The 24754-nt window shown below is 31.0% G+C and overlaps 2 protein-coding genes across 3 annotated transcripts; one reads left to right on the top strand and one right to left on the bottom strand.

Annotated features, from left to right (window-relative positions):
- The first annotated feature begins 714 nt into the window (after positions 1-714).
- Positions 715-10922, top strand: LOC129295848 (cyclin-C1-2-like). Of its 2 annotated transcripts, none has more exons than XM_054934436.1 (10): positions 715-1265; positions 2096-2179; positions 2294-2400; positions 2987-3026; positions 4630-4674; positions 6008-6126; positions 6277-6391; positions 7391-7441; positions 8424-8571; positions 10444-10922. In XM_054934436.1, exons 2-10 carry the CDS (start codon positions 2148-2150, stop codon positions 10546-10548), a joined length of 762 nt encoding a protein of 253 aa, XP_054790411.1. In that variant the 5' UTR covers positions 715-1265; positions 2096-2147; the 3' UTR covers positions 10549-10922. The 2 variants fall into 2 exon arrangements, with proteins under 2 accessions (XP_054790411.1, XP_054790410.1); XM_054934435.1 differs by lacking the exon at positions 715-1265 and adding an exon at positions 1378-1708.
- Positions 10923-13560: 2638 nt separating this feature from the next.
- LOC129295849 (uncharacterized) lies at positions 13561-19335 on the bottom strand. The gene is made up of 3 exons (XM_054934438.1): positions 18985-19335; positions 14458-14576; positions 13561-13989 (listed from the first exon to the last, which is right to left on the bottom strand). The coding sequence occupies exons 1-3, from the start codon at positions 19248-19250 to the stop codon at positions 13958-13960; spliced, it is 417 nt and encodes a 138-aa protein (XP_054790413.1). The 5' UTR covers positions 19251-19335; the 3' UTR covers positions 13561-13957.
- Between the last annotated feature and the right edge of the window lie 5419 nt (positions 19336-24754).

A 24754-nucleotide genomic window follows, 5' to 3' on the forward strand; every position in this document is an offset into this window, starting at 1 on the left:
TTAAATAAACTTACATATTAATTTTAAACGTCTTAAATTTATTTTAAGACTATTAAAATTTACATTTATATAATATGATTTATCAATTCCAATACATAGTGTGCATTTGATTTTTAATTTACATTTAGTAAAAATCTATTTCGATGATCTAACTATTAATTGGATTTGACAAAATGACATCTCATATGTGATTTAAATATACTTTTGAGAATTATCCAAACAAGCCCATACTAATTAAGATGATTTACCAACTATAATATAAAAACAAAAAAATGACATTAAAATTAATATATAAATTTAATATGATTGAAAATATAATTAAAAATAAAAAAATATAATAATGTGTATATAAATTATATATATATAAAAGCTGGCTTACTAGGCTTATAAATTAAACCTTATAAAACTAAGTTTAATTTATTTAATTAAATATGCCAAATTAAAAATCTAAACTACACTTGGGCATGTTTAACAAACAGGCAAGGTTTACTTGAAAGCCAAGTCATAAATTCCTATTAGAGCATGACCTATTTCCACCACCTTAGCCATAATTACAATCCAACGAAAAAAGCGAATAAAGATAAATATAATTGATGGATCAAACCGAAGAATAAAGAGAAAGTCAATCGTTATGGCTAATTAGACTTCTCCACATCCATGATTGAGCTTCACACAAAAGAAATTAAACACGTTAACAGTACGAAATTCTCAAATCATAAGAGAAGGAAACTAATGAATAGAATAGAGGAAGTGGAAGAACAATCAACGCCCTCACTTATCAGAATCTTATTTGCCTCCGCCGTAATAAATTGCTCAAAAAACTCTTGGAAGCTCCGAAATAGGCTTAGCTTTCAAGAGAACTGATTGGATACTTTAGATGATTTTTGCAGATCAATTCATCTAACTAGGAAAGAGAGAGAAGAGAGGTTAAATGAAGTAGAAATGGAAGCCAAGGGTGCGCCTGATGAGCTTAGAATTCACATACAATGATACAAAACAAAACTGTCACCGTTATGTCGTCGGAGAAGCGCCTCCTCACTCCTCCGTCGATCTCCTTCAAGTCTGAGTATCTCATCTCTCAATCTGACTCTTTCTCTGCGCTTCCTCTGATCTGATCTGTTTGGTGAACCCGATCGAGTTTATTCTTCTACCGTGTGCTTCAACTTGTTGCAGTGCTTCCTTGGAGGGAACGATGTGTTTCGTCGGACTTCTTGTCTTCTTGACGGTTGTGGCGAGGAACGACGGGAACTACGCCTTCCACGATGGTAAACAAATGGGCTTGGTTTATACTTTATACATACATACATACATATATATATATACACCCTTTTAATACAGGGTATTTTGGTCTTTGTGTTATTGGAGGTCTTTAATACTCATTTTTTCTATCGAGCTTTGGAATGCGCAATCCATATTCCATAGGAAGTCGCAGATATTTCATCGTCGAGCTAATGACAGTTGTTTTGTTTTGTTCTGGTCCATTTGCAAGTTAATTGGTTTCTCAACTGTGCCTGTTTTTCTGATTTGCTTTGTCTTGAGCGGCTTGTTCTGTTCCTTTTCTTTGGCCCCTTCTCAACTGATTGATGGTCGCCGTAGTCAATAGTCTTCATAACTCGGAGGAGATTAATTGGTGATAGATTCAGGGAAATTTAATCTTCAGCAGATTGTTTGGATCCTTCAATTTCCTGTATAGAGAACGTTGATATTGGTATTTTGTTTTTGTCTTTCTTTGTTCATTAATTTCTGGGTTCTTTACATCCGAGTATTGCTGGTGTCTTCTGATAGCATTCTTTCGCTCAGTTTTGGGAAGTTCTCTTTATCTGTATAACTGAAATTTGCACTTTACTCTTTTGTTTCCCCGTTTTCGTTTTTCAAATTTTAAAAAAAAAAATGAAGGAAACGGAAACACCTGACAGGGTAATCGAGGCCTATTCTTATTTCATTCGTATCCTTTGCTCGAACTCAGTAATATTGTTTCTTTTATTTTATTAGCATGTCAATTCATCTAGATCAGTGAAGTGCTGGGTCCTTCTGAAATAACTGGTATAATCATTGTGGTATTTCCTGTTTTAATTGTTTGCTTTATATTGTACAGCCTTTCTATCCTCATTTCCTCATACCGCGTTTCTATAATTTCTGCGGAAGAAATGGCTACCAACTTTTGGACATCGTCTCATTAGTATGTTTCATTTCCAATATCTTTCTATTCTTTGTTCTATCCTTCTGTTGTTCGCCCGCCCCTTCCTCTTCTCCTATGCCATCTATTAATAGGGTTTGGCTATGCACCTTGCAGTAAGCAGCTTGTAGACCAAGAAGATGTGGATAGGGTAAACCCACTCGACAAGGAAAAGGGTATCACACTTGAGGATTTTAAGCTCATAAAGATGCACATGGCTAATTGTAAGCTCCCCTTTCCTGTCTATCCTTGTCTTTCTGTAATCCCGGAGGTCCATGTGCAATTTGATTCTCTTTTGTTCTGTCAGCATTTCATTTCAGCTTTTGTTTAAATTTTCATTTTCGCTATTGTTATTTTACTTGCTATATGGTGACTGATGCTAACTTCACAGTTAGCTCTAGCTGTTTTTGCTGATGTTAACAGCCTTTGGTTTGTGTGTAATGGACTGATCTCTATTTCTGATGGAAACTTTCGTATTGATCACTATTCCCTAAAGTCACTCAAGTCTTCTATGGATTTTCTTTGCTTATTCTAGTGTTTGGGACTTTGAAAGAAATTTATGGAGTCTGGTATGGGAAAACAAATGTTTGGTTTCTTTGGTATTCCAAACCTCACCCTAAAAAATAGAAGTTTAAGTTAATAGATAGTTATTTGAAAATTTTGAACTCCTCTATTTTCTCCCTAGCTTCTTAGTCAAAATAAACCATGAGAAGGAGTTAGTATGAATTTCATGACACTATTTTATTTGCTAGCTTGATCTGTCATTGTTTACTTCTAATGAATTTCTGCTTCTTTTTCTTCTCTGTGCAGATATCTCAAAATTGGCTCAAAATGTTAAAGTTAGGCAGAGGTGCGAGCTGAATTACCCAATCTTTACTTTTTTTTAATCTGCTTATGCTGTCACAGTTTGCCTAATAATTTCATTGAGAATAGTTTGGACATTTTTATTTTATTTCACTTTATGTAAAAGAACTTCAGTGCTGGATTTTTTTCATGCTTTTGATCCTTGTGTTTGTTACCTTACATGCTTGAATTTGTGCAACTTTGTCACTTCATGGCCAAGACCATTTGTATGCTGATCTCTTAGAGCATTGCTAATGTCTTCACTGCTTTGTGCATGTTATCATGGAATTCCAATACTTGAATATTATGCATATGACAACCTTTATGTGAATCAAGCTTGTTGCTATTGCGTGTTGGTTCAAGACTAAGTCATCATTGAAAATTTTAGGGATACATGGTAGCTGGTTGTTTTGATCTAATCCTTGTTAATCACATGAGTTCATTTAATACAAAAAAAAAATTAAAGATATGTGATGTTCAACATGGAAACATATGATGTGGGGTAGACTGTAGAGTTTGACTGCCTGCTGTCAATGGTAATTAAGTAATCAGTAGTTCCCTTTTTCCCTTGTTTGGATTAATGCGATCTTTCATCAATCAAACTTGCAGTAAAGTTACACTCTACATTTGTTTCAATAAGACGAACATATAAAAGATGTCTATACTGTTCTGTTATAAGCTATGGCTCTTGTTTCTTCTTTTTTTAAAATTACTGTCTATTTTAAGATTTTGTAATTCCAGCTGTATATCAACAATAGTAAAATATTGTAGATTTCTATGTAAATATTTATACTGTGGAGGAATTGTTTTAGTTTCATTCCATTTCAAGGGGAGATTCTATTTTGAAGAAGAGGCCTTGGTGTGAGGAATAGCTAAACTTCTGTTCCTTCTTTGTTTTTGCTTCATATTTCTTTCCTTTTTTTCCCTGTTCATATACTTCTTCAATGCTTGAATTTCTCCTTGACGATTTTTTGTCAAAGTAGGTCATGTTTGAATTTTGAAACCCCTTGAAAAAGGGTGGGGGATACATGAGTGAAGTAACTGAACAAGAAGTTAATGGGGACATGAACATGATAAATATTGAGTATGCCGCCTTACTGGGTGGTTTGACAATTGTTATAATTGAGTATATTATTTTGACCCTGTTAATTTATATACAGTTAACTGTCGTTTTTGCTTTTAAGTTGTTTCATTTGTGGTAAAGGCAATTAAAGGTTGTGTCTTGTGTCGGGGTTGGAGTAGATTAGGAACTTAATATATTTTACTCTCTTATATCACTTTAAATGAAATGGATGCTAATGTGAGGGTCATCAAATTTAAAAAAGCAACCATGATACACTTGTGAAATGATGGTTGAAAGGGTAGAAACTCTGACATATTATGATAGATCATCTCAGAAGAATTTCTCTATCCATTGCTTGAATTTACATGCATGTCAAACTTAAGTTATATCCCTTTATCAAGTAAAATGATTTGAAATGATTTTTCTACTATATTCTTGATTTTGATAAAATTGAGAGGATTTTGTAAGTGAAAATCTCATGTAATATCATTTGTCTTTTTTGTGCAAAATGTCACTGCAATCATTAATATTTTGGTCAATCTTTCAGGGTTGTTGCTACTGCAGTTACATACATGAGACGTGTTTACACAAGGTATTCAGACTTGAGGGGCAGTGTGAGATATTGCTTACACCAGCTACTGCAGTTACATTATTAATATCATTGTATCTTATATTGTTTGTTTTTTATTCTCTGTTTTATTTTTTAAGTTCTAGTGGTTTTAGATTTTAGTTATATAATTTTAATAATTATTAATTTGGAAATTTTCATAATAAAAAGATAGAAATGAATTTTTTAATAAAAAATAATTTTCTTTATTATTCATAATTAAAACGACTTCTTTTATTATGTTTTAATGGTAATGATGTTATAAATAATTATTTTGACATATTTTATTATTAATATTAATAATAATGACTAAAATAGGTATTTTGAACTAAACGACCTGTTTTATTACAATTTATTAATTATTAATGATTTTAAAGTATAAATATATTAATATATCTTAGTATTGATCATAATTAAAGTCAATTGTTTTATAAAACTTTTATAATAAAGGTACTATAGTCATTCATATTGACTTTCTCTCCATCACATGATTATTTTCATCCAACCAAACATAAATTTACCCATCAAGCCATTTTCCTTTCCATTTCGTGCCAAATCTTTCTTTCCATCCTTTCTTTTCTATTTCCTTCTAAACGTTTGGTAATTATAAATTTATCAAATGTGTCAGCAGTTGGCATTTTTCCTTTCTCTTCCTTTCCTTTCCTTTCCTTCTAAATACATTCTTCCAATTCAACGGCCCCTTAATGTTAGTCAAGACAGTAATGCTATGGCCTTACGACCCGCTAGGATTGGATGGTCATCAATTCAAATCTAGGGGGAAGTTGATGGCTGGTGCTTAACAAAATTCATTGACGAGCTTAAAAGACATGACTCATCTTGTGTAGGTGACTCAAAATGTGTCTGTTATGATGGTTGAGTACTGACACTGGGTGCTACCTATATTCCCTGGTAAGGACCCTATCGGGCGGTTGTTTAAGGTTAAGAGTTATTCATGCGGTGATGGTATTTAGGAGGAAGAGAAACTAATTTTGGCCGTTGGTCTAGAAGGCAAGGCACTTAAGTGGTTTCAATGGTGGGAAACCAGCGCTCCTTTTCATACTCTCTCTTATCTATAGATATGCTTCTAGTCATTTTGCAAAACATATTTATCTTTCTGCAGTTGCTTTCCATCACAATCCTTTTTCCTGAATTTATGTTTCCTCATTAGTTGTTTCAATCTCCTACTTTTGAATTGACATTTTGATTTAGAAGTTTTGAATGCCTTTGTGCTTTGTCTGGCTTTTTGGGTTGCTCTATTTTACATTTTTTATTCAAGCCCACCGAGAGTATAAAGTCCTAACTGCACGTGCACTTTCAGAAAGAGTATGAGTGAGTATGATCCACGTCTGGTGGCTCCAACCTGCTTGTACCTGGCATCAAAAGCAGAAGAAAGCACAGTGCAGGCTAGGTTGCTTGTATTTTACATTAAAAAATTATGTGAGCACTTACTTTATTTCTCCTTCTCCCCCTCTTCCCCCCTCTCCTGGCTAGTTCTAAAGTGAAAAGTGAGTTATTTTTATCTTGAAACTTCTCTTTAACATTAAAAATGCCCATTTTGCTGAAATGACAACATTATTGTTTTTGCAGATTCTGATGACAAGTACCGATTTGAGATCAAGGACATACTTGAAATGGAAATGAAGATTTTGGAGGCACTTAACTATTACTTGGTTGTTTTCCACCCTTATCGTTCATTGTCTCAGTAAGTAATTGATCAGCTTACTTGTTTATTTTACAAACACACCTCTTCAAATTAAGGTAAAATATGCAAATAACCCTTCGAATCTGACCCTTTATTTGTTAAATTAAATCCTTGGTAATTTTGTAATTAGATGATTCAATGACACATTTAGTCTTTTTGTTGAAATTTAAATTCTAGAAACAGAGCTAGCTAGGTCTAGAAGAGCATGTCATATATGTCCTTGATTGAAGTTTGCCTACAACTATGGTGGCGGGGAAGATAGATCTAGCATTCAGCTGACTTAGAAGATAGTTAATGTCTCTTGCTCGTCTGATTTCCAACTCCAATTTCTCATACCCTTGTAGTGTCTGTTCGCACAATGGGGCTCTAGCTTTCTTTTACCTAATTTATATCAGCTTCTTCATCAAAGTGATTTTAGAGCAATTATTTCTGCCTTAGTCTAGGACTTTATAGAAGATGAGATCTTTTAAAATCACTGGGAAGCTTTTCCTTCTTTCTTTTCTTTTCCCCTTCTTTTGGGGAGGTGGGGGGGATGTCCAATAGCAGTAGCAGATCGGCGGAATTAAACACTAGTACACTGTAGAAATGGAGAATTGAAACGCCATATGGATTATTACTGCAATGTGGATCTTCTTAAGAGCTTTTACCTTAGATGTTTACTTCATGGGATTAGCACATCATTCTGATTATACTCTGATATGGTAATAGTTGCACAGATTCTTATTCATGATTGAGCCACACCTAAGACCATATCCTTTACCTTGTATATTGGAATTATATCTCTGTCTTCGTTGCTGGCTTGACCTTAGAATTTGCTTGATCTTTCAAGCCTTTCCCTTCTCAAATCTACAAGCTGAATAAATACCAATAATCAGTTGGTTAACTAACACAGATCCTAAGTTAACTGAAGTTGACTGCATAATTGGTCCTATAGTCTTCATAATCTCTTGCAGTTCCATTTGGTGTTTGTTTATTGTTATCGTTGTGATTTTTCTCCAGGTTGCTCCAGGATGCTGGGTTGAATGATATCAGCATGACTCAAATAACATGGTGAGAATTCATTGATTTTGAAATTATTGGAGTAGCTTATGGCCAGTTTTTTTCTTTCCTTTTTTTTTCATTTTGATAATTTTCCCTTTTTTCTTGCCTCTCCCCTCTGTTGCATGCTTTCTCCAGTCACCATGATTTTACATTTGGCTGTTGCTTGTTTGCAAAGGAGAAAACGTCAAAGGCATTGGCATTGAAAGTTTCCTGGATAAAGCATATACTTATTTTTCCTACCTTCCCTGTAGGGTTGTGTTCAAAGTTTCTCCTTGGAGTGTAGACCCAAAAAAAAAAAAAGGGACAAAAACAAAAGCTGATTCCACTCGTTATATGCAGAGAGATAGGATAGCTTTGTTATATCTTTTAGGTCCTTTATCTCTATATCTTTTGGTTTCTTTGTTTTTGAAGGTTGTCTTATCCAAGGTAGCCAACATCTAGGTCTAAACTTCAAAGATCTTACGATTTCACATTCCCAAATAACCCTAGTAGTCTCTAGCATATGAAGATCTAAATTAAATATTGATTTTAATTTTATGATCTTACTATCTTTTTGATATTATGGCATTTTGGTTTTTGGGCATTTCTTTCCCTTGAAGTAGGATTCTGTGAGTATCTTTGTACCAGAAAACATGGTTATTTTTTTTCCTTTTGCCAGCAAGTAATAAAACCTTGTTTTGCATTATTTGATCTTGTTGCAAAGTGCCAACTGTATTATTCTCCATATTGTAGTTTTTCCTCTTTAATAATTTTTTTATCTTACATATATAGAAGAAAGACACACGCACACATCTTGCTGATGCTTTTGGCGTTCACCAATTATCATAATGGTCAGCCACGCTGATTGCTTGAGCTAATGTTTTCTTTTGCTTATTTTTTGTGTTGAAGGATTTTTTTTTTCTTTTCTTAAGAAAAGCATTATCTTGTGATTATCACTGCTCCTTTTATATTAATATACCATGTCATAAACAGAAATTGTTGATGCCCACAGGGGACTTATAAATGACACCTACAAGATGGACCTAATTCTTGTGCATCCTCCACATCTGATTGCTTTAGCATGCTTATACATTGCTAGTGTGCTCAGGGAGAAAGACACCACTGCTTGGTTTGAAGAACTTCGTGTTGATATGAATGTGGTGAGTATTTCATTAGATTTACATGTATGCACTTTGTTGCTTGTAATTTTTCCTTCTCTTTTACACATTTTCTTGATCACGTCTAGTGCAAACTTTTTTCTTGAAAACTTGAAACATGGTAGCCTGATACTTAAACTCGAAAACTTGGCATCATGGAAGGAGTTTTCCTATTTTCAATTTAGTTTCTGTCTTGAATTCATTAAAAATATTGGGAAAGCATAACTATTGGTCCTTGTAGTTTTAACATATTCTATTAATTTTTTTCGTTGCTTTAGGTCTCTCTAGTTTATCCTGTTTGCAATGTTAGTCCTATTTTTGAATATATTTAAGAGAATGATAAGGTGACATTAACGATGTTAAATATGTTAATTTGTGACTAACGTTGTTAATTTGTACTGAGGTAGAATTATGATTCAACAGATTGAAACATGAAACATGAAACAAAATGGGGTGGACAGTGTTGTTAATTTGTTGAATCGTAATTCCACCTCAACATGGACTAACGGTATTAGTCACATGTCAGCATATTTGATTCTATTATTGTCACCTCTTCGTCTTTCTGGGTATATTAAAAAAATAGAGGGATTTTTACAGACAGGATAAACGAAAGGGATTTGGAACAATGAAAAAAACTATAAAGACCTATATCAAAACACATTAAAACTATAGGGACCAATAATTATGTTTTCCCAAAAATATATTATTGTCAGAAAATGCTGAACATAGAAATATGGTCCTGATAAATTACGAAGTGGCTGGGCTTTCATTTTTGGAGGGTGGGGAGATTGGTAAAGGGGCTTGGTCGAGGAAATAACAATGCTGTTTCTTACAGTTAATTTGTGGTCTAGGATTATCAAACTGTTTAGTTCATCGGACTGTCAGTTAATTGTCAGCCAAATGCGAAGCTTGAATAATGTCTCATCATCTTATAGCCCCTTTATTCTGTTGCTGAATTAATTTATCGGAGTTACACTTGAGGCCTGTTTCACTGGATATGTTGTTTTTCTGTAAATCATTTTTCGAAAATTTACTTCTTCCCATTAGAATAATAATGGAAAATCAGTTTAGCTTTGGCCATTTGTCAATATTATTCATGTTTTGAGATTTTTTTTTTTGAAAAAGAAAACTTCTTGTTTTTATTATAAGGTTATTGTTGTCTGAAGAGGGTGAGTTTCTAGTATGCTTCAATTTCTTCCTTATCAGCTGCATTTGAAATTCAGATTTTGTTGTGATTTTTCAGAGACAGGCAGAATTCTTGGAAAAAAAAATGTAGAAACACAGCTCACCCACTTCCTTACAATTGTCTTGGCAGTGTCCTGAAAACTTGGGGCTTGTTTGATTCTATTCTCTATCTCTACATTAATATAAAATAATTATGTAAAGTAATTTTTTGGAACTCATTTTGGAAACGGAAAGTGGAAAAAAAAAAATCTGTTTGAATCATTATTATGAAAAACATATCTAAAGAATTGTTTACTTTTTTAACATAATTGTCATTAATAAAAACATAATGTTTTCTATCTTTTCTCTAATTTTGCAGAATAAAAAGGAACAAAACATTCAAAAGATGGTTTTTTTTTTTTGGCCTAAATTTCGAAAGATGTTTTGGTTTTTTGGTTTTCTGGAACAACTTCTAATTTTCTTGTCTTTTAGGACAAATAATAGAAAACACATTTTTTTTCTTATTCCATCTTCTGTTATCTTGGAAAACCTTGGGGTATTGCCACTATTCGTCCAGACTAATAGAAAACACATTTTTAAATAGGTTTTTGTTTTTCAAAATGAAAAACTGTTCTGGAAACAGGATACCAAACATGCCATTGATCTTCAATAACAGCTAAGTGGTGAAATCTGGTATTGTTCTTTTGACAGGTGAAAAATATATCAATGGAGATTCTTGATTTCTATGAAAGCAATCGAATGTTCACAGACGAGAGGATCAATGCTGCTCTCAACAAGCTGGGCTCCAGGTCTTAAAAGCTGTGTCTTCTTTAGTTGAGTTATTAATAATAAATCATGTGGAAGGAAAATCTAATCCCAGAGCTATGCACAATTCTTTGCCATAGCTTCCTCTACATAAAAGGTCATCTTCTAGTGAACTTTCAAGGGCATGTTATGCTTTAGAACATTCTCTGAAAGTCATCACTAGTGAGCTCAAAATGATTAAATGTGAGACCACAGATTACTGGATTGGTTTTAACTTGTAGAAAGCCAGAAATAGAATGTCAGTGATCTGTGACTTTCATTTCATTCAAGCTGAAGCGTGTTGTTTTGTTAGAGAATTATATGTGGGATCTTATGTATTGCATGAAGTTAAAGGAATGAATAGACTATTTTATAATTTTTGAACAGTACAGTCTTTTTTTAATATTTTAAATTTATATATGATGTAATTTTTCCCTTTAATATTTAAAAATGATGCATTGCACATTTTGTTATTAAAAAAGTCAACTTTAACTGTTAGATGATTCAAAAAAATTATAGAAAAGAATGTTAAAAATTATAAAAAAGTTTCTTATAAGAAAAGTAATATTGATTAAGTTTTTAAAATAATGTTATAATTTATTAGTCTTCCAAAATTTATAAGTCTTTCTTTAAAAGTTTACAGTTATTATAAAAAATTCTTTCATTTATAAATGAATAATATATTAAGTTGTAAATTTTTAGAGAATTTTTAAAGGATAAATGTTGAATTGGGTTTTAAATTATATGTTCAAGAGCATCTGGATTTCAAACTCATTTTTAATGTAGTATTTTTCTTCAACTTTTGAAAATAGTATGGCCATTTTATGTAATTTTTTTGGTCTTTTTTTTATAATTTTTTGTTCTTTTTCTATAAATTTGGAAGTCCTTTCCTGTGATTTTCCTTTTTGGTAAATCACTGTTGTTAATGGTAGGGATTATATTTTATCGTTTTTAAAATTTTAAAAAAATATTGTATAAAAATGAGTTAGGGATTATATTTTATCGTTTTTAAAATTTTAAAAAAATATTGTATAAAAATGAGTTTAGAATCCTAAATGTTTTTAACTGTATGGTTCAAAGGTGAAATTTCCATTTAATTTATTTTTAAATTTTAAAAGTTAACTTATAAATTATGTGTTATGACTTGTAAATGACAATAATAAACTTATTATACATACATCTATATTAAATTATTAATATTCTAATAAAATATTATTAAAATAAATATATTTTTTAATTATTTATTGATGTTGTTGCTAGCAATTATGATATGTTAATCACTTGGTAGTTAATTAAAATGACCGGTCAAAATTATATTTTAGTATTTTACATGGGTAAAATAATATTTGTATCCTAACCAGTGTGTTTGGATTTCAATTAAATATAATTGATTATGAAAAAAATTGATTAATATGATTGATTTGAAATATAATTATGTTATGTGGCATATAGTTGATTAATAAAATTAATTGATAAGATAGATTTTAATCAGAATTGAAAAGCAAAATTAAAAAGCAAGATTAAAAATAAGGTAAAATCATAGTTTTGTAAACATATATCCAAACACACCTGCTACATTGTAGAATCGATTATGAATCCAAAATTATATTTTCAAAAAAATATCCAAATACCCAATATATATGTCAAAATTAATTATAAATTCAAAACTATAGTTTTCTTAAAAATATCTAAACACCTCCATACATGTCAAAATTAATTATGAACTCAAAATTATGATTATCTCATAAGATACCACTACCTGCTTTTCAATTCAATTTTTAATTATACATTTCTAAAAATTTATCCAAAAATCATATAAATTATTTTACAAATCATATTCTTTGATTCATAATTAATTTTGACATAATAAAAGGTGTTCGGATATTTTTGAAAAAAATTATGATTTTGAATTCATAATTGATTTTAGCATGTATAATAGGTGTTTGGATATCTTTAAGAAAATATGATTTTAGATTCATAATTAATTTTAACATGTAACATAGGTGTTTGAGTAATTTTTTTCAAAACATTTTTTTAATTATTTATTAGTATTGTTGCTAGCAATTATGATCTATTATCTATTAATTACTTGGTAGTTAATTAAAATGGTTAGTCAAAATTATATTTTAGTATTCTACATGGGTAAAATAATATTTGTATCCTAACATCTATATGCAATTTTCTATGCCTTTTTTGTAGTTTTAAGGCCCTTTTTCAAAGTTTTTAAATGGAAAAATAATAATTAGGTCTCAAATCACTAAATTAATCATAGTTAAATTCCCAACAAAATTTTCTACAAAATGAATTATAAATATCAATTTCAAAAATTACAAACAAAAATTTTTATTACAATCTAAAAATTACATTTGATACTTAAATACTTATATGCAATTGAAACTCCTAAATTTATAATTATTTGGATTGATATGTTAAACTAATTTTTCAAAAAAAAAATTATTGAGAACTTAATTGTTATTAATTTAGAGTTTCAAAATCTAACTATCATTCTTCCTTTTTAAATTAACTAACAGTCAAAGTTAAATTTTTAACACCATTTTCAAATGTTAAAAGAAATAATTACCACATATTTAAGGTACTAAATGTTTCTTTGAGGGATTACCCTTCAATCCTATTTTAAATTGTTTTATGCAAATTTATTTTAAAAGACTTGCTTATAGATACTCCCTTCATTTCAAATTATAAAACGTTTTTGAAGAATTTTTTTATTTTAAAATATAAGACACTTAGAATAGATTAAGGTTTTATTAAATGCACTAATTTTAATATTACCCTTTCTCTCTCTATAATTAATTTCCATCCTTTTTCTTTTTAATATATTAAATGATGAATATTTTAAAAATTTTATATTTTTATTTGAAAAAATAAAATTGTTAAGTGTATTTAATAAGATTTATGAATATATAAAATTTTATCTAAAAATGTCTTATAATTTGGGATGAAAGAAGTATAATTTCTATGACTTCCAAATAATGATTTCAGGCAGGAGGGAGGGAGGGAGGGAGCTTTCATACATGATTGCCTTTTATATTGGCATCACTAACGTGCAGTGGTAATTTACAAAATGATTATATCTTAAAAAAAAAAAAACATGACAAACTACTACCATTAGTCAAGCATTCATCCTAAAATCACAGAAAAATTAACACTATTCCTTTTCAAACTACTCTCTAAATGACTAAAAAAATAACACTATCCCTTTTCAAAATTAACACTATTCCTTTTCAAACATAACAATTGATCCTCCTTTGAATCACCAAAAAAAATATCACATAATCAATGGCAGGATCCTGATTCCTGATCAAGTACTCTTGTGAAGTCTCCTGATCAGCCGTGGAGGAACCGTTTTCTCTTAACAAATGTTCCTCTCTATGCTTGGTCAAAACATTTCCATCTCCTATATTTACTTCTTTCCCTTCTTCCGTTGCTTCTTTTCTGCATGATATTTATATAAAAATATTAAATTAAATGGTCGGTACGTATGATATTAGTTCATTAATAACTGCCTAACTCTGTCATTCTAATCATCTTCAAGTGCCTTGATGACATGCTCCATTTTGGACCACCCAGTTAAGTTCAGGACAGGCATATAATCACAAGCGCACAATTATTTTTTGTTTTTTGTTTTTAATGCAATAATGTTGATTTCATCCATAAATGTTGGCAAATGAATCCATAAGAAATATTGAGTTATTAACTACTTCTGCTTTCAAAGATAAAAAAATTTAACCAACTCACACAATTTAAAAAAGTTGATTAACTTTAATAATTATGTCTGAAATTAAAAAGTTTGAACAAAACTATCCTTGTGATTAATCCTTCATTTTTTCCCTAATTTAATTTAAAAAAAAAAAACACAAACCATATGGAAGTTTTGCTTATATTTAAGAACGGAGGGAGCACCTTGTTGCCTTCGAGCTTCAGATTTTGCAAAGAAATCCCTCCACTCGTCAGTTAGAACGAAAATTGGCTCGTCATCCTCTTCTTCATCTTGATGCAGATGCTCCTGCTCTTGTGAGATGCTGCATGCCAACCAACAACATTCGAATTTAGCTTGTGTGACAGATCGAGGGTAATTAGGTGGATAATAAGGAAACAATTCAAGGATAATTAGGAAAATCAGGAAAGAAGTATTTTGGAAAATTAAGGCTCTGTTTGGTACGAAGTATTAAGTTTTATGGTATCGGTATTAGGAATGAGATTAGGTATGAAAATAAGCTTTAAAATTATGTTCGAATAAGTAGATGAGAGCATATGTAGATGATGGAATGAATGAAATAGCATTTTGTAAGTATTACGTCATTGCAAGGCTAGCCACGCATCAGGTTGAGAAGCTATCTATTTCTTCAATGGAGTCAAATATTAAAAAGACAAAAGCCATCGACTTCATCTATTTTGTTTTCTTTTTGCGTGATTTTTTCATGGCCCGGTGTCCTTATAAAAAAAGAAAGAAAGAACAAATGCGGTTTAAACAAAGCATTATGAAGTGAGAATGAGATATTGTAGGCTAGCTATACACGACATCCAAAATGCAATAAAAGATGAGCAGAAAACATTTCTTCATAGATTTTAATAATGCTATTCGTAAACCTCTATAACCAAAAAGCAACAAAAAATGAGCAGAAGACGTTCACTTAATAGGTTGAAAGCCTCTACAACCAAGTAATCTTCAGTTCTTCAGTCATTATTATTCTCATTCTCTTGATTAAAATTGAGATTCAGCACAAAGTGTTTGAGCTTTATCCACACATCAAGCAAAGAGCGTGTTGAAGATATTAATAAAAACTACTGATAGCCATTCACCTAGCATCTTAAACTTTTCTATCGGAATGCTTCATGATAATTATCTGAGACGAAAATATGAACTCTTAAAATTGCCAACTGAAATACTGACAAATCTTTCTTCTCCAGTCTCTTGATTTTATCCAATACATACCCATCATTTACCCAATCTCTAGCTCCTACTTGCCACTTTTATTGTAGTTATAGTTCCATGAAGAACAAGCTTGTCATACCAAAGAGAGAATAAGACAACCAAGAAAAAATGAGGCAATAAGGTATGTTTTACATGAATTATGAATCTGTCGGTTGTTTTAGGAGTTTCTCAACTGTTTTATGTGTGTACGTAGTGCTTGCATTAAGTTTTTTTAAAGTAAGTGTAGAGCTATGTTATTTTATTTTATTTGAGTGAAGCTATGTTAATAGTTTAGAAGTATGCTGAATCCGCATGAACAACAAAGCGTCCTAATGTAGGAAGAGAGAGAGTGAGAAGAAGGCGTGCAAGGAATAATGAACTTTGATAGGCGACAATGCCTATACGTCGTTTGTTGAAAAGAATCCACCTATTACTACCCACAGCAGAAGGAAGAAAAGGCCTGGAGTGGAGAGTATGACCGATGTAGGCTTGGTTAGTGCTAGAGAGGGACATTAGAAAGTTGTTTTTAACCTCCTTGATGTGTTGGCAGTCCTAACATGAGGTTTTATGACTTAAGCCCACGTGTCAAGTCTTTATGTAGTAGTTATGTGTCTTGTCCTTATCCTTTAGTTAGCTATTGTTGATGGTGTGTAATATTTTCAGTTGTGTGTCAGATATAAGAAAGTACTGTATGATGAAATTCTGAGGAATGGAAGTATTATTCAGATCACATGTTGATTCTCCTTTGCTTTACATTGTTATAGAGTTAGATTCTGATTTTATGGTAATCTAAGGAGTTTCTCTTCTTCCTATTTCAGTTTTCTCTTTCCTTCCTTATTTCCTATCACCAATGATTATATCACATTCTAACTGGTATCAAAGCCACATCGCTTTCCAGTGCAATGGCAAAAGATATGCATAGTATGGACTAGTTCAGGGCTCTCAAAGGCATAGCTTGGACAGCCATGGAAGGAGATTCAGGAACTTAAGGGACGCATCTCAGGTTCAGGAGCCCTCTGTATTGTGGAAGCTGTAGTCACAGAGTTAGTTTCCTAATCATCATAAATGAATGCTAGTGTCACACAATAACGCCTTAAACGACTAACAGACTCAAATCATAATTCGTGTGCAAGTATACCAAACTTCAGTTATTCCTACTGTTGAGTAGAACAACCATGGCTAAGTTATGTCAACAACGAGACTTATCCCATTAGATGGGGTTGACTATATGAATTCCACAACCTCATTATACTTTATCATCAACCAAGCTTTTACGAATATTATTAATCAAGAAGCTTTGTTCAATAACTTTCATAAATGTTTTTTTTGTCTTCCTCTACCCCTCTTTACAGGGCCCAAGACTATTTGTTCCCCTCTCCGTACTGGTGCTTCCCACAGCCTTCTTTGTATATGTTCAAACCATCTCAAACAATTTTCTAACACCTTCCCCTTAATAGGTGCCACACCCACTTTTTTCGTGTATGCTTATTTTGAATTTTATCTTTTCGTGTATGCTTACACATCCATTTCAACATTTTCATCTTTATTACTCCAACTTTATACTCCTATTGTCCCTTTTAAAACCCAAAATTCACTACCACATAACATCACTAATCATATAGCATTTTGATAAGACTACTCTTTAAATTTATTAGGTACCTTTTGATGACAAATAATTCTTGTTGTCTTTTCCTATTTAAATCACCTAACTTGTATCCTATATACGACATTCCCATTAATTTCACCATCACATTGAATAATTGCTTCAAAATATCTAAACTTTTTCACCTGTGGTATGATATGATTTCTCAATCTAACTCACAAATTATTATTGATTGATCTCTGATCAAAATTGTAATGCATACATTCCGCTTTACTCCTACTCAAGTGGAAACCCTTTGACTTCAAGGTCCTCTCCCATAATTCAAGTTTGGACTTATGTCAATCTAAAGATTTTTTCCCCCTGGGGACTGTAATTTTTATAAGAAGAATTTTTTGCAAGAATAAAAAAAAAAAATTCAGCAAGAAAGACAAGGAATCCTATCAAGTCATGATGCAAACCAAGCATTAACTAATCCTCCCTGAATTCATGCCTCACTAAGGGTGTCCAAACCCTAGAAAGCAGAAGTAACTGCTTGTTAAGACCCAAAGGGAAGCCAAAAAGTGAAAAAAGGAATTATTTTCCAAAAGATGTGATTGTAAAAACATCTTTTATAAAACTTGAGTTCCGTTCCAAGCATGAACGCCACAGGTCTGCCAAAACAGCACTCTTCCAGATGCCTTAATGCCCCTTGCTCCCAAAGTTAATGGATATAATATCTAGAGAATGATCTGGACAGACTCAATGTTTATTGAAGCTGTCCATTCCATATCTGTCATGTCATGTCATGCCATTTCATCATGTAGAAACATTAAAGTTTATACTGGAACTCCAATAACACATCGCGCAAGCATCATGTAATAGTTCTATCAAGTACTAAGGTCCAAACTCCAAATAAAAGCCTTTACATGAGAGAGCATTGATATTCCAAACAGATTTAGACATGGGAAAACTTTGGGAATCGGGATTTAAATCAGAAAATTGAAGAAGCTACAAGAACAAAATCCAAAGTATGCAAACTCCAAATCCTATTTGGAAAAATATAAAAATGGAGAGGGCCGTGGTCATCAAATAACACAGGTCACTAGCAAAGCTATATCATACCCAAGATCACATCCTCCTTATACTTCCCACTCCCAACAAACTTCCTGACTGACTCAAGTGATTTCTTTTACTCTTCCCGAGCCCACCCCACAAGAGATCCTGAATAATCCTCGCTATAGGAATCAAAAGCAGTACAAGTTAGTAAAAACGTTACTAGAAAAGGAATCTCTAACATTACTGAAAAACCTTTTATTTCTTTCGCATTTTGTAATATCCAGTAGCCACCAATATCTGTGAGTTGTCATTCAGGAATATCCTCGTGCTGTCAAGGTGCTTAGCATACGATCCTGACCATTTTCTTATTCCTTTGAGTTCAATCTTCCTAATTTCCTCTCACTATGATGTAATGAAACCATTACAGAACAGAGTAGCGCTCACCAGTCAAGAAAGTCACATAAAGACTAATAAAAATACCCCGACTTCCATCAGTATAATTACTTCGCAAAGAGGTGAAACATAATTATGTTTTATCTTCTATTTCAATATCTACCACGCCATAATTCACCGTTTCCAACGTTAATTCGCTATAAGCTTCAGTATCAAGGCTTCATTCCATTCATCTAGGTTCTTCAAGTGCTAATCCTCTATCTTCTATTTTACTACATCGAACTTCTTCCAAGGCAGTAAATACATTTTACTATTGAGTTGTATTTCACCATCAAATATTGTTTTGGAGCAGAATCAGCCAAAGTGCCTTACCTCGTTCTCTATATAACATAAACTAATTTATCACACAAAGAACAAGCAAGCAATTAAATGGCGAAAAAATTGAGAGGATTGAGAGAGGAAAACAAAGATAAAACTATCTTACTGGGCGGCAGCACCATCGGCTTCTTCATGTTCAGCAGCCCCCACATTGGAATTGTTTCCGACGGGGAAGGGAACGAGAGACTCTGGATTTTGAAGAAGAGGAGGAGGAGTTACAATATTGGATCCTTGTCGGTGACGGTGACAGTGACAGTGAAAGTAATGGTTGTGGAAGGCACAGTAAGAAGGCACACCGTGCAAGTGGTGGTGGAGGTGGTGACGGTGACGGCAGCAAAGCCGACGGAGATGATCGGATCCTTGTAAAGACATATGGATTGGGGAAGTACTGTCGTATTGAATATGGCAACTTGTTCAGCGGCAAGGCGGAGCAACGAAGGAAAGGCAAAGGCAAAGTGAAAAGGCCAAAAAGAAGTAAAGAGACTGGACTCATGGACTGCACTAGGTATTTTTATTAAAAAAATATTATTTATTTATTTGTTTGTTTGTTTATTTTTGAAATGTACTCCCTCCTTTTTTTTTATTTATAAAAAAATTATTATTTTTAATATAAATAAAATCATATTTTTTAATAGAGATTTATTTCAAACTTTTTGAATTATTTTTCATAATTTTATTATTTATAATTATAAGAAAAAGTTGATGAAGGTTTTATTAACATAATTAATAAAAGGTATTATAATTTAATTTTTTTGTTTTTCACATAATTAATATAATTAATTAATTTTTTTAAATTATGTGGTATAATTTTTTTTTGATAAAATAGAAACTGAGGGAGTATCAAATACAAATTCACCTCACACGCGTACATATGGCAATATATTTTCTTCTATTCTTACTTCCTGTACTTTTGCCTGCTCCATTAAAATAGGTAGCAAATTTTGTTAGAAACTGGGGCCTAAAGAAATGTAAGTGTAGAAAATCGCAAATATTACCAAGAGAGAATTCAATCCCCTTACGTACCTATTCTTTTGAAAAAAATAATAATAATTTTTTTAAAATTATATAAATGATAGTTTAATTTCTTAAAATATCATAATTTAAATAAAGTTTTTAAAGACCTTTGTGTCAATAAATTTTAAAATAAAAAATTATTTTAACTTTACTGAAAATAACAAACTCCAATCACAACTTTTATTTAAGGAATCACAATTTTTATTTTTCAAATTATAAGAGTTGAATAAAAAAATTACAACTTGTCAAATCTAATTTCTGTTATTGAAAAAAAGAAAAAATTAATCTTTTAATCCTTCAACTTTTAACTCACTTGTAACTTAGTCCCTCAACTATGACTCGCTACGACTCAATTCCTCAATTATAACTCATTGCTACTTAGTCTCTCAACTTTTGATTCACCTATAACTCGATCCTTATTTTTTAATTTTTTTAAAAATTTCTTATCAAATAAGAGGGATAAAAAATACTCACATTATTTTAAAATACCTTCCTCTTACTCATTAATATGAGATATAAGCTAACATAAAAAAAAATTAACAAAAGTTAATGGACTAATTTGTAAGTGATTTAAAAGTTGAGGGTCTGAGTTACAAGTGACTTAAAAGTTGGAGGATTAAAAAATTAATTTTTTCAAAAATAAATCTCAATCACAACTTTTGATCAAGAAATAACAACTTTTATTATGTGAATTACAAGAATTGAATAAAAAATTATAATTTATCAAATGTAATTTTTATTATTGAAAAATAAGTTCTTGAGATAACAAACCACATTCATAACTTTTATTTAAATAATTACAATTTTTATTCAAAGAGTTGCAAGAATTGAATGAGAAATCATAATTTATCAATAAGAATAAAATGATCTTTTCAATTTAAAATTTAATGATAAAGGAATCTCCAGAGATTTCAGTAAAATTATGACATTTTAAAAAATTAAATTATCATTTATATAATTTAAAAAGATTTTATTATCATTTTTTTCTATTCCTTTCCCATAGAGAAGAGTGCTTAGCACACACTCAAAACCACCCACCCTTAACCACATAAGGTATGGAATCCACACATAATCTCCTCCTTTCAAGGAGATGAGATAGCATAGAATCAAGAGACTCTTGGCAATATTTTATTTGTATAAAAAATTCTATAATTCATAATTTTTTATTTTGTTTATAATATTTGTATAGAGGTTCACAATCTAATCCCATATGCACCTGTTTGTTATCATAGATGATGGATGGATTGGCAACAAGGCACATATAAGGTCACTTCAAACAGGTTGAATCTCTATGGTTTGGTTTAAGACCTTTTTGGATTGCTACAAATTTTTCCAAGTCAGAGAATGAAGATAAATGTAGTTTCCCCTTGCACTGACTCAATCGTTATTAATCCATTACGTTCTGGCATGTTGCATCAATATCATAAGCTAATTTTCCTTCAAGTATATTTGCATTCCTTTGGGATTGCTTCTTATAGTTGCTCTCAATCTTGGCTTGTCATAGTCAATACTCATGGATTCTCTGAGTGATTATTTGTTGGGTCTATAACTGTTTACTTCCTCTTATCACTGTTTTCCTTGTTTTATATTTTAGCGGTTTAGTTTGTAGGGTTTTATGTTCTATCATTTTATCTTAATCAAATATTGACTTTTAATTTGTTCAAAAAGAAAAAAAAAAGGTATGCTATCACTTTCTTTTTTTTTTGGGAATAGTCAAACCTTCTTTTAAAGCCAAGCATTCATAAAAAGGAAATTCACCCAAACTAACTTCAATTATTAATCTATCATACTTTTTTTTTTTCAAAAATTGTCAACATATTTTCAAGAAAGGTGAGAGATAATTGAAGTTACTTGAAGAATTTTTTCGTGAACATTGGTTGAAGATTATTGAAGAATTTTGAAAAAATGCGAAAGATAATTGAAGCTACTTGAAGAAATTTTGCTTGAATATATGCTGAAGATTTTTGAAGATCAATGAAGATTCTTGAAGAAAATTGAAAACTCTTAAAAGTTATCGAAGATTTTGATAAAAACGTGAGAGGTATTTAAAAATTATTTGGAAAACAAATTTCTTAAAGATATTGTCACATGAACTTTTAAAGTGTGAGTGGGTGGAATATAAAAAAATTCATATTCTATAAGCCTAAATCTATAAAATATCTAACATAATAATTGCTCAATCTCATCCTATAATCATCATTTGTATTAAACAACTATTAGTATTAACAAAATATTTAAACTTATTATAGAAATTTAAACAAAATCTCTCCTGTAAGTTAAACTACCTGAAATCTCTACAACCTGTCAAAAGAATATCCAAACAACATTTAAAGTTTTACTCCGATACAATAGATATATATATATATATAATCTAGAACATTTTAAATAAGGATTCTACCTATAGGATTTGTGGAGCAATTCTAGAGAAAAAAACAAAACACTTAAACATTTACATTAATCCACAATGTAAATAGAGCAACAAAAAATACTTCTTGTCTTAAGGAATCCCACGAGGTCTACTGAAGAACAGATCTACTTCTACTATTTAAATACCAAATTTTTTTAATAAATAATGTTTCCAAATAATATTAATAAATAAAAATAATAATCGTAAACATATATAATAGGAAACCAGAGATTAATTTAATTATCAATGGTATTAGAAAATTATCATACAATTTATCCTTGGTAACTGAGTAACAAAATAGAAAAAGAGAATAGAGAATCGTAATCATTAAGTTAGGGATATATTCTTTATATAAAACAAATCATAAAAATACAATTTTTACGAACGAGAAATACAATTTGAAAGATTTCTTTTTTGTTAGGATCTAAACAGAATGAATAATAGGCGTGGACATATAGTTTATGAGGGTAAGTAACATCTGGCGTGACTAGAAGTCACGAAAAACAGGTGCAAGCATGAAGCTCATGAATAACAGGCGTTGATTATATCCACAAAATTCCATCCTCCCTTCCACGTGTGTTGGTCGACACATGGAGCTAGCACCTCTAATGTACTCTGCTAGTTAGGTGTGACATGACGCGTCAAGGGCTAACGAAACTGTCATTAACAAAGTGTTCTGTATTCAGTCCTATAAAACATTTATGTCATGTATGAAATCCAACAATCTTTATAGCTCAAAATTTTCCTTTAATTTGTGAAGTATAAATAACTTTTTCATCCACCATTTGTCCGGTCCATGCATACACAATATTTTTTTTAAGAAAGTAAAATACCATGGAAATACATACATAATTAAACTTGAATAATGAATATATATAGATAAATGATTGAATGAATGAGCCAAAAGAAATACTATCACTTCTTTTTATTATGGAACATTATTTACTTACTTGATATGTCACCCTGTTTCTAAAATTTCTTTCTTACAATTGCAATCAATTTTTCTCTTCTTCTACTGATTCTACCAAACATAATTGAATTTTAATAGATTTTTTACTAGATGAACAAATTCTCTCTGTCACCCAATATGTATAAATTTCTAAAGCAGTCCATTTAAACTTCTTAACCTTAAATCTTTTGCCCCAACAATTTTAATATCACAATTATACAATACAAATCAAACTTCTTATCAGAGATCAATTTAGGCTTAAGAAGAGAGTGATTCTATACCCACCTTCTTCCTCTTATAATAATCAAAATAGCTCTAGTGAAATTACCTAACAAAGTATAAACTTTAAAATTAAATTTCTAGCTTAATTAAATTCTATCCACTTCCTAATTCACGCATCACACATGAGTAGGAAGAAAAATCAAATTTTACAACTCATGCAACACACTCACACACACAGGTGGGCAGCAGCAGCACACTAAAAAAAAATGAGGAGTAGAGATTTCAAGCATACCCACCCCAAGTCAAGGTAAGGGAAGATGGAGAAACAAGTGCTGAACCACCAAACAAGCATGAATCAATTGGCAAGGGAAGCCTTCAATGCTGCTACAGCGATCAAAGAAGGAAAAGAGCAAAGTGACAACAAGAAGCAAGGAAAAGAGAAAACCACTAAAACAGATCCTTAACAGCATCAACGGATGAACCACTGCCACTGGTGACTAACAAAAGCGATTGGAAGAAGAAGAATAAAGTTGGGAAATAAAGATGATTTTCTCTCGTGTTCTGTCTCTCTTTCAAACTGAAATTTTGAGAATGTGCAAGAAGGGAAAAGGATGAGAATTAATGCCTGCTGCCCACCGTGTGTTATTGATTTTTATTAATATTATATTCTTTCTTCTTTTCTTTTCTTTTTTATAATTTATAATGTTAGAACAAAATAAAATAAGTTTTTTAACATCAACCATATTAAACTCTAAACCTGCTAATAGAGATCCAGAAATATTCTCACCAAATTACCATTCACTTTATTATAATTACCCCAAAAATATAAAATATTTAACTATTTTATCATAATTTTTTTATTAATTAATTAATTAAATTTATATCTACACACTTGGGTTGTTATATATATGTTGAAGACTTTTGAAAAAATATGTATGATAATTGAAGTACATTGAAGACTTTTGAAGAACTATTGAAAATTATTGCAGAAATTATTTGAATGAGAAAATAAGAGTGATGCATCAACCGGCCCCAAAAGAGAAAAAAGAAAGATGCATCAAAAAATCATTAGGTCATTGGCATGGGTCCTATTCCATATTTAAAAATAAGAATGATATGTCATAACATAATTGTTTCCTTTGGTCCAATTTTATAGGTAGTGTAAAAAATTTTATTTTATTTTATTTATAAATCATGTCAATAAATTTTAATTATAAATTTTTTATCCTATATTAAATTTTGAAGAACGAACATGTATTGTTAGAGTAAATACATTTATGGTAG

The sequence above is a fragment of the Prosopis cineraria genome, unplaced genomic scaffold (assembly GCF_029017545.1).
Source record: "Prosopis cineraria cultivar Desert tree isolate PC_DT_omini unplaced genomic scaffold, ASM2901754v1 PC201, whole genome shotgun sequence".
Lineage (NCBI taxonomy): Eukaryota > Viridiplantae > Streptophyta > Magnoliopsida > Fabales > Fabaceae > Prosopis > Prosopis cineraria.

Coding starts and splice junctions, on each gene's coding strand:
- LOC129295848 (XM_054934436.1), top strand. CDS start 2,148: ATGGCTACCAACTTTTGGACATCGTCTCATTA. Junction 2,401..2,986: donor AAAGATGCACATGGCTAATT/GTAAGCTCCCCT, acceptor TTCTCTGTGCAG/ATATCTCAAAATTGGCTCAA. Junction 6,392..7,390: donor CCTTATCGTTCATTGTCTCA/GTAAGTAATTGA, acceptor ATTTTTCTCCAG/GTTGCTCCAGGATGCTGGGT.
- LOC129295849 (XM_054934438.1), bottom strand. CDS start 19,250: ATGTCTTTACAAGGATCCGATCATCTCCGTCGGCTTTGCTGCCGTCAC. Junction 14,577..18,984: donor GCCGATGGTGCTGCCGCCCA/GTAAGATAGTTT, acceptor GTTGGCATGCAG/CATCTCACAAGAGCAGGAGC. Junction 13,990..14,457: donor TGAAGCTCGAAGGCAACAAG/GTGCTCCCTCCG, acceptor AATATCATGCAG/AAAAGAAGCAACGGAAGAAG.